Here is a 13,637-nt window from a genome sequence, read left to right as displayed (position 1 = left end):
TGTGTCAGAACATTGACTGAAAATGGCTAAAAAGTTTTCCTATAATGACACAGAAGACATTTTTTACCTCATTTTCTTTTATTTTTTACTTAGCATATCTTTTAAATTCCACTGAATGTACAACTAGCAGTTTAAACTGAAATACAGTCTATCAGAATCCATCATTGTTCTGCTTTATAAATCACAGCCGTTGAGTTCATGTTGAATTTACACATCAGGTGGTGAAGATTTAGTAAAAAGTTTTCTTTACAGTCAAACTCATGGAGACCAACAGACCTCTGACTACATCCACTGATGTTCCTGTATATGCTTTAACATTGTGGCTCATTGATGCATAATGCTTTCTTAGTATAAGTGCAGAACATGCTTTTACAAGCAGGAAACTATTTACAGTGCTGGTTCCATGCACTCTGTGTGTGTCATATCTGCCGGTGGTGTCTGTGGATGAGAAGGTGAAGATGATGGGGAGTTCTTCGTCTAGGTTGTTGTCATGCAGGTCAGCAGCTGGAAAGATAGTTTCAGTCCAACAAGGAAGCCTGAAGATGAAGAAAAGTTATTAGTAAAGACATCCTGCAGCTCAGTTTTACCCCGAACTCGACAGATTTAACAATGTGGTTAAAACACTCTGTAAATTTAAACCTGGATTCATTTAGGATGGTGTCTGTGTCACAGTTTTATGTTTATCTGCACTTTTACTGGCGCTTATATATGACGTTAAGATGAAGGTGTCCCAGTCTTCCTCCTGAACCTGCTGCCTGCCAGGAGATACGCAAAACGCTCTGTCAGTACTTCGGCTAATGCTCTGTATCCGTATCTGGAAATCGTACTTTTGTTGCCATTTGCTGATTTTTTTTCCCAGCTGGAAGCTGAAAATTCCAGTTTTCCATTAGTTCCTGAATGCATCATCAGCAGGGCTGGAGCTGTACGGAGCTAAAACAGTGACATCGTATTGCTGCTGAAAACAAAATTTGGTTTTGAAAAACTCAGGCTGGGCATGTTATTGCAATAATTAATTAGCACATTTTATTAATCGTATGTTAACACAGTTTTTTCAAAGTCCGTTGATCAAAAAGGAAAACGGCAACTTTTGCCTGTTACGTTTTCGTTTCTGGACATCAACAGTTGTTTGGCGGTAATTCTCTGTATTCTCTCTTTCTCTCGCTCTCTCTCTATATATATGTATATATATATATTTGTTTTTATATATTTGTATAATAATTTCAGGCTTTAACAAATGTTTATGGCCATGAAAAATGAGTCCTGGTCCAACTGACCATATTTGAATAATTCTTAAACAGCATAAGACAGTTTAACCCTTTAATGACATATGTATCGTGTTCAATTCATACATTTCCTGAGACCGTTTGCATCACTTTATGGTAAAACTTTGCTCAAAATCCTGTTGTACATTAGTCTGATTCTACCACAGTTCTGCCCCTCTATGTGGATACCTTTTTGCCACTACAATATGACATATCACACAATGATAAACGGTATAAAATACAAAAAATATCATTTTTTTATTTACATATTTTTTTGTTAAAGGGTCCAAATAAAGTCTTCAGATTTAAAAAAAATAAAAATTTTTCGCCATTTTTTTTTGGGGGGGGGGGGTGGGGGCGCTAGCCATTAAAGGGTATGCGGTCTCGGATGCAGGTAGGATGCAGAATGGATCCTGGATTGGCTGTCGATAGGGGGCGCATCATCAAGAAAATCTGCTAAAGCTTTGTAGTATATCTTTGAGGTTTTTCATCTAAAGCAAAATCCTTTACAAGCTTTAAAATGAATCAGTCGCGCTTAATGTTGCAGTTGGAGCCATTTATGTTCACCTTTTTGGTTACTTGTTCAGCCACTTGGGGCTTGTATGGAGTTTGGAGGGTCTTGATCAGGGTCTGCCCTACACAGGTTCAGGTTTTATCTACAGTTGATTTTAATCAGGATAGGTGGAATGTGGGCAAGACTGTTCTACCGTCTCACCTGATACCAGCCATTTTGCCACATTAAAACCGTTTGTAAACTCGCATTTTATGGATTTTAACCAACTGAATTTATTTTTTATTAACTTTGAATGGAAACATCGACCAAAGAAAGCCTCATGTTAGGATGATGGAATTTGCTACGCTTTGAGACACCTGCCATCCACCCTGAGGCTTCCAGGGTAATAGTGACCTCCCTGCTGCAGGTATGTAACAACACCAAGGTTGATGCTGTATTTTGGTTTGGCAGAGCTTTGCTGCAGAAAGGTTAATTTAGCCAATTTACCCTGAAAACTCCACTAAATCTCCCGTACCCTCCGGCGCTAGGCTTACATTATCAACAGATTCTCAGGAACGTTGGTGTACTACATCAGGATTCAAAGACTGAACCCCAAACAACCAACTCACCTTTCTATTCAGACCGAGCGCTATGGGTAGGCTCCATTAGGGGGGCCCACCCACCCACCCAGCCTTTTCATTTTTATTTATATACTTTTAAATCTAATTTTCAATTTTTATTATGTTATCTTCATAGTTGTACTAAATCATCAGAAATAGAATCCTGTTTGTGTTCTTTGCTGCTTAGAAAACTGTTCTCTCGAGATATTTGCAAGTTGTGTGTGTATAATCACCAGATATCACGATAACTTAAAGAACACGAAGCATTTTTCAAGTTATCGCGATATTTGTCGTGAAGTCATGAACCAGCTCGGTGCAGTAGCAGCAGACTGATGTTTGGACAACGATCCAATCACAACGTGCAGACAGGAAGAGGTGAGAGGTGTCACACAGCAAGAATCGACCACTTCCAGCAGGTCGGATGGTTCCAGCCCTGTGGCGACGCCTAGCATGATAGTAACCATAGCAACCACAAGTGTGTGTCTCCTCTGCCTCTGGAGCATCGTCTGCAGCTGGATTAAACCCAGCCCGACTCTCCTCACTAAGCGCCGTATGTTCAGTGTGTCCGGTTTCTACCTGCTGCAGATGTTCCCTGATGTTTTACTGAGCTGAAGCTGCACTAAATGAAACCGGATCGGTCTGGTTCAGTTCTGGTCTGTCTTTCTCTAAGATGAACGTATGCAAACTTCTGCAGGTTGGCGAGTGCTGGTTTCTCCACGGTTGCTCTGGGACGTTGATAAGGCTGGATCAGGATGTAAACATCAGTGTTTTGTGTAAACTTTTTCATCGACGGGTCTAAACAGGTCTCATCAACTGTTTTAGGTCCTCAGCCTCAGTCTGTCATTTAACTACATTTACTGTTTTTCATAAATAAAATGTTTTATTTGCTGTTAAATCAGCTGATATCAGCCGGATCAGATTTAACTGTCAACAAAAGGTTTTTTTATTATTATTAGAGAAAAGTCACTTATTTTTAATGGTATTTATACCTAATCTGTTCGATATGGGCCAAACATTGAATTACGGAACTGTGTATTCAGGCCGAAGTTGACCTGAAGAAAATGACCCCGCCCACATCATCAACTGCCCGGCCTGTTCCTGCATCCTGGAGTCTGGACCGGGACGAACGTTTCCTCTAGAACCAGATTATTAATGTTTTACTTCTCATGTGACCACAGTTATCACAGCAGTGCAATTTCTTTTCTTAGTATATGACCCCCCCCTGATAAAGTGATGCCCACACCTCTGGCCCCCCCATGTGTGAAAGTCCAGCTTCCGCCCCTGGGGTTCCCACCACACCATGATCAGGCACGCTGTCAACTTGTTAGAAAACTTCCATATTTCTCCTTTAACATGTGACGTGATCAGGTGTGAGTAGGTGAGCAGGTGTGTGAGGAATGATGCCATACCTGTGCTATTCTCCCACCTGCACGCCTGCACAGTTGTCTTTACTCTCCGAAGCTATCGCTAAATATTCAGCATTTCTGGAAGGAAGACGAGAAAAACAAACGGTTAGACTACGTCAGAGACGAGGGTTAAAATGAAATGATGCTTTTTAACTTACAGGAGGGAGGTTTTGGTTTTGGTTTTTACTGAGGAGGAGGAGGATGAAAAGGTGTGGACACAAAGACACACACGATGGAAACAGTGAGCAGGTTACAGAAACAGGACGAACGGTGGGAAGCACAGCGAGGAAGGAACGGAGGACGAAGGTGGGGTTTCAGCAGAGGATCATGAATGAAGGATTCATGGGAAGACAACATACTTATCAAACAACTTATCGAAGCTTCAGAAGAGACAACGTCCTGCTTTTTACTGCTGGTGTTGCAGATTTAAACCCATTAGATCTGCAGCGTTTTATCAGGCTTCTTTTAAGACGCTCAGTTAGTCTTTCTTTAAAGGTAAGAAAGTTAACCAAAACTTAGCAGAAAAACTCAGTAAATTATGTGTTTTTGTGGATCATTACTTTGCTTTGATTCATGCAAATAAGTTTTATACTGTGGAATGTCTTTTTATTTCCCTTTTAACCCTTAAAAACTCTCCAAGTCCTACCTCTTCTACCATTCACCAGCGTTTCAGAAGCGGTAGTCTGTAGCTCTGTGGGGTAAATACTAGTGATGGTGATGTTTTTATGGTGAAATGTGATAAATAATGCTGTTATCATTGGATCATTGTGGATTTACCAGATAGAGTCTTGAATAAAACTACATTTAGTTGCTGGATTGTAAACACCTCCTGGACGGGATAGAAATGCTGGAAAACTTTCGTTAGATCAGCCTAAAAGGTTAAGAGACCTCTGTTTTAGACCTGGACATTGATGATGAAGCCACTCTCCTGTCAGACTTTCCACCAATCAGCAGAGCTTAGATAGACGGTAATGTCCAATCAGGAGCAGCTAAAGATCAACCCCAGTGAGCAGAAAGTTCTGTGTGTGTGTGGTGAAAAGAAGAAAAATAATGCTCCTCTATGCTGGAATAAGCCAAGAAGACGTTTCTGATGCACCGGTGCGCCACAAAGCAGCTGAGCTGGAGTTGGTTTAGTGAGGATAGCAGGTAAATAGTAGCAGGAATAACTGGAAATGAGGGACAAATGTGGAAACATGGAAATAGTTTCTGTTGTTTGTTTGTTCTCATTAACAATAATTTTTTTCTCCTGAAAGCCAAAACTTGATGAGAACGATGAGATGAGAAAGGTTTGTGTCACTGCTTGATCGTGGTGTATTTTCTACAAAGTCTGTTAGTAATAAATTCTGTTTTCTCTCTTCTGGTCGACCTTTATGCTGCTATATCTATTCATACCATTCACTTTACATCATTTTACCTCCCAGTCTGACAGCTGCTACAGACTGGTTTATACTGGGATTAAAGCTGTTACACACTTTTTATACTTGGAGATTAAAAGCTGCTACAGACTGGTTTATACTGGGATTAAAAGCTGTTACACACTGGTTTATACTGGGATTAAAAGCTGCTACACACTGGTTTAATACTGCGGATTACAAAGCTGCCTACAGACGGGTTATACTGGTAATTAAAAGCTGCCTACAGGACTGGTTTATACTGGATTAAAAGCTGCCCTACAGACTGGTTTATTACTGCGGATTAAAAACCTGCTACAGACTGGTTTTATACTGGGATATTAAAGCTGCTACAGACTGGTTTATACTGGGATTAAAGCTGCTACAGACTGCGTTTATACTGGGATTAAAAGCTGCTACAGACTGGTTTATACTGGGATTAAAAGCTGCTACACACTGTTTATACTGGATTAAAAGCTGCTACAGACTGGTTTATACTGGGATTAAAAGCTGCTACACACTGGTTTATACTGGGATTAAAAGCTGCTACACACTGGTTTATACGGGATTAAAGCTGCTACAGACTGGTTTATACTGGGATTAAAAAACTGCTACAGACTGGTTTATACTGGGATTAAAAGCTGCTACAGACTGGTTTATACTGGGATTTAAAGCTGTTACAGACTGGTTTATACTGGGATTAAAAGCTGTTACAGACTGGTTCGTACTGGGATTCCCAGCTGCCACACACTGGTTTATACTGGGATTAAAGCTGCTACAGACTGGTTTATACTGGGATTAAAAGCTTCTACACACTGGTTTATACTGGGATTAAAAGCTGCTACAGACTGGTTTATACTGGGATTAAAAGCTGCTACACACTGTTTATACTGGGATTAAAAGCTGTTACAGACTGGTTTATACTGGGATTAAAAGCTGCTACATACTGGTTTATACTGGGATTAAAAGCTGCTACACACTGGTTTATACTGGGATTAAAAGCTGCTACAGACTGGTTTATACTGGGATTAAAAGCTGCTACACACTGGTTTATACTGGGATTAAAAGCTGCTACACACTGGTTTAATACTGGGATTTAAAAGCTGCTACAGACTGGTTTATACTGGGATTAAAAGCTACTACACACTGGTTTATACTGGGATTAAAAACTGCTACAGACTGGTTTATACTGGGATTAAAAGCTGCTACACACTGGTTTCATACTGGGATTAAAAGCTGTTACAGACTGGTTTATACTGGGATTTAAAGCCGCTACATACTGGTTTATACTGGGATTAAAAGCTGCTACACACTGGTTTATATTGGTATTAAAAGCTGTTACAGACTGGTTTATACTGGGATTAAAGCTGCTACACACTGGTTTATACTGGGATTTAAAGCTGCTACACACTGGTTTATACTGGGATTAAAAGCTGCTACACACTGGTTTATACTGGAATTTAAAGCTGCTACACACTGGTTTATACTGGGATTAAAAGCTGCTACAGACTGGTTTATACTGGGATTAAAAGCTGCCTACAGACTGGTTTATACTGGGATTAAAAGCTGCTACAGACTGGTTTATACTGGGATTAAAAGCTGCTACAGACTGGTTTATACTGGGATTAAAAGCTGCTACAGACTGGTTTATACTGGACTTAAGGTTTAGGGTTAGTTGAGTATGTGGGGTTGCATCCTGTAGCAGAGTGCTGCTGATCACCACCTGATCGTCATCACCTTGGTTACCTGAAGCTTAAAGGAACAGGCAGAATCAGCTGATCGGCTTTGGCTGAGAAGATTCGGGCCTTTTTTCGAGGGAATGAATTTTCCTTACAAACGTGGCCAATTTAACACTGAAATAATAGTTTACAACGTTTTCAGATTTGACAAGAAACAAAGAAATAATCTGAATAAAGATGAGTTGACTTATTCCAGCTAAGCTCAGCCTTTCAGAAGCGATTTAAACTCTGCGGACCTTAATGGGTTCACTCAGATGAGTGTTTATATCAATAGATGCAAATAAGATGCTTAAAAACCAGGACTGGACTTCTGTAAAGTAATAAGGACGTATTTGCCTCCAGGATTAGATTTGTACCAGTCTGTCCAGGATGTCTCAGATGGCCTGAAATAAACCGGCTCCATCACGGCAGCTTTACAGATTAAATGAAGAGATGCAAAGTTTTCTTCTCTCCAGTAAATCTGGAAAATAATTTAACAGAAGTGACATTAAACCATAAAATGCATCTGATGGGGGACATTAGGTCAGACTTTGGAATGAAAGTGTTTATATCTGTTTATGGTTTTAGGTCACATTGGACTGTGTTGTGTTGATAAAGTCTTGAGATGAAAATGGATTTTGTCCCATCTGGATTTAGCAGCGTTTGGAGGACGGCTTAAGCAGAGATGTGGCTGGAGCTTGCATGTATAAACCGGATTTTCTGCACCTGAATCAGGAGGAAAGACGGACTCTGAGACCTCCGGTCAGCTAACGGGAGAATCCCAAAGATACTGAGGATGAAACGGAGCAGAAAAGCTGCTTTATCCGATAAAACCAATATCCTGTGTTCCTAACTTATCTTTTCTTTTATGGACTTTACTTTCAGACCCTCTGTGACATCTGCAGGGGACTGATAGACCCACTGAGTTTTCTATCAGGACTAAAGCCTCCTTGCAGCTCCTGTAGGTGGATGAACAATGCAGCAGTTTCGTCTGTAAATAACCAACTTAAAAAAAGAATAAAATGACTGTAAACGTGGAGGTAGAAGATTTTTCCATGCCGGAGCCTCTGTGCACACGGCCGGAGCAGGAATACTCACGCCGCCTCCCGTAGCGCCTCCTCCCCGGCCGCCGCGATCTTCCTGTAGCAGTAAATCATCTCTATGAGGAGCCAGACCTGCAGGCCGATGATGGACACGTACATCATGACCTCCGAGACGATGGAGGCCGTTCCTCTGGTGGCTGCAGACAGGAAGCAAACATCCATCAGGAGAAAGATTTGTACACATGAAGGGACGGAGCTACGCCTGCTGGGGTCGGTGTTTATGCACCGCCTGTGGGAAGCAGACTGGGACGCCTCCATCTGACACGTTCACACAATCTGCTGTTTCTAAAATCCTCCAGCTGATTTGCTCTGAGGTGACATGGTTGTGAAACAAATAAAGCTGAACTAAACACAATGTGGGAATTTGTCTCCGTGAAGAGGAGGAACGAATCTGGTCATGATGTGAGAATAAATTCAGGTTTTATGTTGAATTTTACAGATGAGATACGAAAGCTGGAAAACATGCCGCCGTCTCTTCGCTCGCATGGATTCATGCCTTTATTCTTTTTTCCATTTTTATTTCATTTATTTGATTTTGAGTTATTTTTTCTTTTTATGTTATGTTTTATGTGATTTAGTTTTACTTAATATTTAATTTCAGTTTGTTTTGGTTTATTTTATCTTTGGATTTTTTATTTAACTTTATTAAATGTTTTATATTTGATCTTTTTTACTCATTTTATTTTAATTGTATTTAATTTAATAATGAATGTAATGTTTCAATTCATTGATATTTTATTTTATTTTTTCATTTGATTTTATTTTAATTTGATTTATTTTGTTTTGATTTATTATTTTATTCAGCTTTATTAATTTGGTTGTTTTATTTAACTGTAATTACATTCCTGAGGATGAGTCTGATCATATTTAATGAAATATAATAAAGCTGCCTGTGAGCCCATAGAGATGAGAACATATAAAATTTTCACCCTCTAAGTTTTTCTTACTTTTTAAATCAAAATTAAACTCTTCAGATTAAAAATCAGACTTTTAAAGTGAAACTTTGTGTTTCTTGCTTCCGTTTGTTCAGAGGATTTTCATCACATTCAGATTGATGGGCCTTATTTATAAAGCAGAATTAATTCATTACTTTTAAATTCTGCCATCCATAGCAGCCCGTTTTATGGTGTTTTCCAGGTTTTTCTAGCTCTTTGTAGCAGCAGTGTCTCATATTTCTAAGATGGAGAAAGAACCAGAACCAAGAAAGCTTCCTTAAACCCAGCCAGCAGATGTCACACACAAGTTTAAGCCAACGTCTCCATTAAATGTGCGTTTACAAACGGTTCAACAACTCGGCACAACTACGCCACCTGCTGGTGTAACCAGGTATCTACATCTTTCCACTCATTCAGGTAGAAAACTTTTATGGCTTTTTAAGGGATTTTTTCTCCATAAATACACAAACATTCACCATGAAGGCCAGACTGCGTGACGTCTGGAGGACTGCGGCGTCGTACCTTTAGCTCACCACGGTGAGGTGGACCACCTTGTCGATGACGGTGTTGTACTCGTAATACTCGTAGGTGAGGATGCGGTGGAAGAAGCAGCGGTAGGTGCCCGAGTCGTTGAAGGTGACATTGAGCAGATAGATGGAGGCTTCTGGATGTCGTTGCTCCTTTTTGCTTCCCTCCCACCGATGCGGTCCGTGAAGACTTCGTGCTCGATGGTCGGGCCGTTTTCGTTGTAGGAGTAGATCTGGTGTTACCAGACAGACGTTACTTCCACACGCTGACTTACGTAAGCAGCTTCTTTTTCTTTTACAACCTTTAAATTGTGTGATGCTTTTCTTTATTTTGTTTATTTATATTTTAAATCCTTGTCCCGTCCAGGCATGGCTGCGGTAGAATGATGGTCTGGCTGGCTGTGCTGTGATGAACAAATTTGCTTTGCCAAGAGGAGCTTTGTGGGTATGAGGCTCCTCTTGATAATTTAAGCATTTTCCTTTATTTTTCAACTTTTCTATTGCTGATTTTACATATTAATGCCGGACCTGATGTGGGGTGGGGGGGTGGGGGGTTAGAATGGAGAAAGTAAATAAAAGAAAGAAAATGAAAGAGAAAGAGAAAAAGAGAGAAAATAGACAAGGATATACCAAATATAAGGCAACAACATCAGCTGTTCAATCTTAGCAGAAAACATAGACAAGCAGCTGCTCCACCTGGAAGGAAACAACAACAACAAACACCTGCAGCATCTTTTAGGAAACAGACAGTCATCAGAAGAAGCTATAAAAAGACAGAAAGATGTAGAAAAAAATCTGTCACAACAGCAAAAACAACAGCAACAAAAAGAAAACATGAACGTAACGGTAGTTTTAGTGATTAAACCCACGACACGGAAACGTCTCAGCATGCAGGTTAGAAAACAACAGGAATGAATAGAGATTATTTTACTTTTAATTCCATCAGAATTTACTGGGCCGTCGTTGGTTTGCTTCCTCTCTCTGAGGACAGTTTTTATTTATGTTTGCAACCAGGTGTCAACTAAACAAGGTCGAGTCCTGTCATGTAGGGTTTGATCCGGTTTTCATGTGGACGTGAAAAGCTAGAGTCAGCTGATCCTGGCTGGTGTCTGGTGGAGTCGCTGAGACGCAGTCGTCACATGTTGCATAGAAATAAGAACTAAAACATCTACAATTCATGAATGTTTGATCCCTAAATTATTGTACATTCATCCTCATAAAATGCATTTCGTAAATATAAAGTAATACTCATAGTTACTGATACCACCGGATTATACACCTGATTGGCTCTTATATTATCTTATCGTATCGTGTTGTATCGTGTTGTATTGTATCGTATCATGTATCATATCATATCATGTCGTATTGTGTCGTATCGTATCAGATTGTATCATATCCTGTCTTGTGAGCATTTTTTTTGGGGGGGTGTGTCTAATGGCGTTACACAGGTATAGAACCAATTTATCAATTATTATTGATTTATTTAGAAAAAATCATTAATAGAGAAAAAAAAACTACAGATATTTATATTGATATCAAAACATGTGGACTTTTGTGTAGTTTAGTCATTAATAAATGGGGCCACCTGCTGTGTGAACACTTCCTTTTAATCCGGTCTGGATGACGCTATCTTGCCCCCCCCCCAAGGAGAACAGATCCTCCATTACTTTTATCTCCATATTTATTTTAAATTAATTGAAAAGCCTTTGACAACAATCTAGATATGAGCCTCTTTACAGGTCATTATCTATTCATGAATGGATTTATATTGATGCTTTTCTGATTAATGATTAATGACTTGCTAATTGATTCTTCTTCTGATCTGTGGCCGACACGTCCTGTACCAAAGGAGACATTTCAATGTTTACTTGAAGCTGTTTAAATACAGATTTTGGAGACGCATTAGATAAAATACAACCAGAACAGTAAGAGGGACGGGAGTTGGGCCAGGATGTAAAGACGGAGCTGAACCTGATGAAACCGGAACATCATCTAGGATCAAACAAGACCCGACTAACCTTCTCTGCTCCTCTTTTTAGGTTTCCATGGAGACAGGTGTCATAGTGACAAACATTTAACAAAACCAGGACTTTTTGCTTCAACCAGATTAAAATGTGTACGTTTTGGAAGCTCCATCTCTCCAGGAAACCCTGGTAAACATTAAATGCCCCTGCAGGTGGAGGTGAGACCCTATGCCTGCTGGGTAACGCCATCCTGACTCCTCACCAGTTCGTACGCTGGTGTGACACCAACACAAGGTCAAGTTCACCTCTGAGTGAATTCTGTAAAATGTTTCCATCGATCCCACCTCATGATGGCCTCTGAGGCTGTCATGTGACTGGGTGGCAGGAAGGAGGGAGCCTGGCTGCGCTCTACATAGAAAACATATTAATAGCTTAGTCTCGAGAATCGAGGATGAGGGCGGCTTGATTTTAAGTCTCTGGACTCCCTGTAAAACACAGAAGAAGAAAAAATGCACCCCGTTAATTTTACACTTACATGAACGAAGTCAGGCTCCCCTTTAGGTCTGAAGTACCACTCAACCGTGGCGGTTCCCTCCACCTCACTCCTCCTCTTGCAGGAGATGCAGCCCAGTTTGAAGCCTTTTCCTGCCACGGCCTCCGTGTCAGAGTCCACCTCAGCACAGGCGCCATCGCACCGGCACGCTGTTCAAAACAAGGCCAGCCATTACTCTGAGTTTCCACATGAAGCAGCATCACCCTGCAAAAGGGCTGCCGGACTCACCGAACAGGGCGCAGAGCAGGGAGAGGAGCAGCAGGTGCACAGGTGCCATGTTGCTGGAGCTTCACGACACTCATAAACCGAGCACCTCCAGGTTCCCAGCAGCTCAGCCGAGTTTGCAAAGCTTTACTTTCAGATTGGAGGAACAAAGCTTGTGTTTTGGTTCAGTAAAGTGCAGGCGAATGTCTCCAGGAAGGTGTCCAGCAGCTAAACACACTTTGTAAAGTGCAAACATGTAGTTTGTTTACAGGCCTCCCAAAAGTGTTTCAGGTCTTTGGCTCAATCCCAGCAACGGCTTCTGGTTGCTTACACAATTTATTGCCACAAATTATTGCTGCAATTATAAATGGTTCTCTAAATTCCTTCCACAATGCAGCCAATAAATCAGCTATTAACAATCAAGTAGCTAATGGAACAATCCAGATATTGCTGCCTCACAGTGACCGCCACATCCACACCCTGAGATGTGATTATCTTTGTCCCTGAGCTCCGATTATGAAAACATCCACAGTCAATCAATACAGGCTCAGCTCTGATGTTGGTAAATAACAGATTCACAATTAATGCGTCTTGATGGGTAACATGCTACTGATTAAAACAACATTTACATGCCAGTGCATATTTAATTCATTTGCATGCTCTATGAGAAGAATAAATAGCTACTTCTTGCACGCTACCAGTAATTAAAACAGACCAGTCTGCAGGTCTGAGGAGGAATTCTCCAGAACCGGATCAGAGAAATTGGAGCCTCCTGTCCTGAATTTCAGGCCTCCTTCCCCCGGAGCCGCGTCCTCTCCTGCGATGCCAGCCGAATGTGGAAAGACTTGGAATTTCACCTATCTGATAATGACCCCGTGCTCGTGGAAGCGATGTTTCGCTCGCGCTGGCATTGCAGAGGAAACTGCGCGAGCGAACACGCAGACATAAAAGCCGGACAGCGCGAGAGAGAAAAAAAGAAAAACACTGATTGAGACTTGCTGAGCTCAGTTTGACGCCACGGTGGCACCTCTGATGCTCGCTTCTCAGGATGCTGCAGATGCACTGCGGTAAAAAAATAAAAAAATAAAAAAAATGGCTGTGCGCGTGAGTCTGAGCGGGTGCTGTAATTATGTGATGGTTTTCAGGCTTCCAGCTGCTTTAAAAGCTCAGTGTTTGCTCAAAAGCTGCTGCAGGGGCCACGCCTTAATTTAATTTTTCTTTTAATATTTAAAAAAGATGTCATAGCTGCGACAGAGACGTGGCTGTTTTAGGGTGAACTGGCCCTTTAACACGACTCCGAGACGGAAAGGTCCAGAAATGGAGCCTTCCTATCATCTGAGGCAGGATTTATAACCGTAATAACAACATTTATTAACCGCACATGCGCGTGCGTATTTGGCTTTATTGTGTTCACTAAACACACGCACGCACGGCGCACGCTGATTTTTTTAAGCATCAGAA

The 13,637-nt window shown here is 41.0% G+C and overlaps 1 protein-coding gene across 1 annotated transcript; it reads right to left on the bottom strand.

Moving 5' to 3' along the window:
• Positions 1-89: 89 nt before the first annotated feature.
• LOC121657188 (sodium channel subunit beta-1-like) lies at positions 90-13,469 on the bottom strand. Its single transcript, XM_042012599.1, is given in 7 exon segments — positions 90-536; positions 3,785-3,859; positions 7,989-8,133; positions 9,455-9,592; positions 9,595-9,688; positions 11,955-12,121; positions 12,201-13,469. Coding segments are annotated over 6 exon segments (663 nt in total). The 5' UTR covers positions 12,250-13,469; the 3' UTR covers positions 90-536; positions 3,785-3,789.
• Positions 13,470-13,637: the final 168 nt, after the last annotated feature.

The sequence above is a fragment of the Melanotaenia boesemani genome, chromosome 17 (genome assembly GCF_017639745.1).
Source record: "Melanotaenia boesemani isolate fMelBoe1 chromosome 17, fMelBoe1.pri, whole genome shotgun sequence".
Classification (NCBI taxonomy): Eukaryota; Metazoa; Chordata; class Actinopteri; order Atheriniformes; family Melanotaeniidae; genus Melanotaenia; species Melanotaenia boesemani.
Note: the sequence above shows the minus strand (reverse complement) of the source record. Positions and strands in the feature narration are given on the sequence as shown.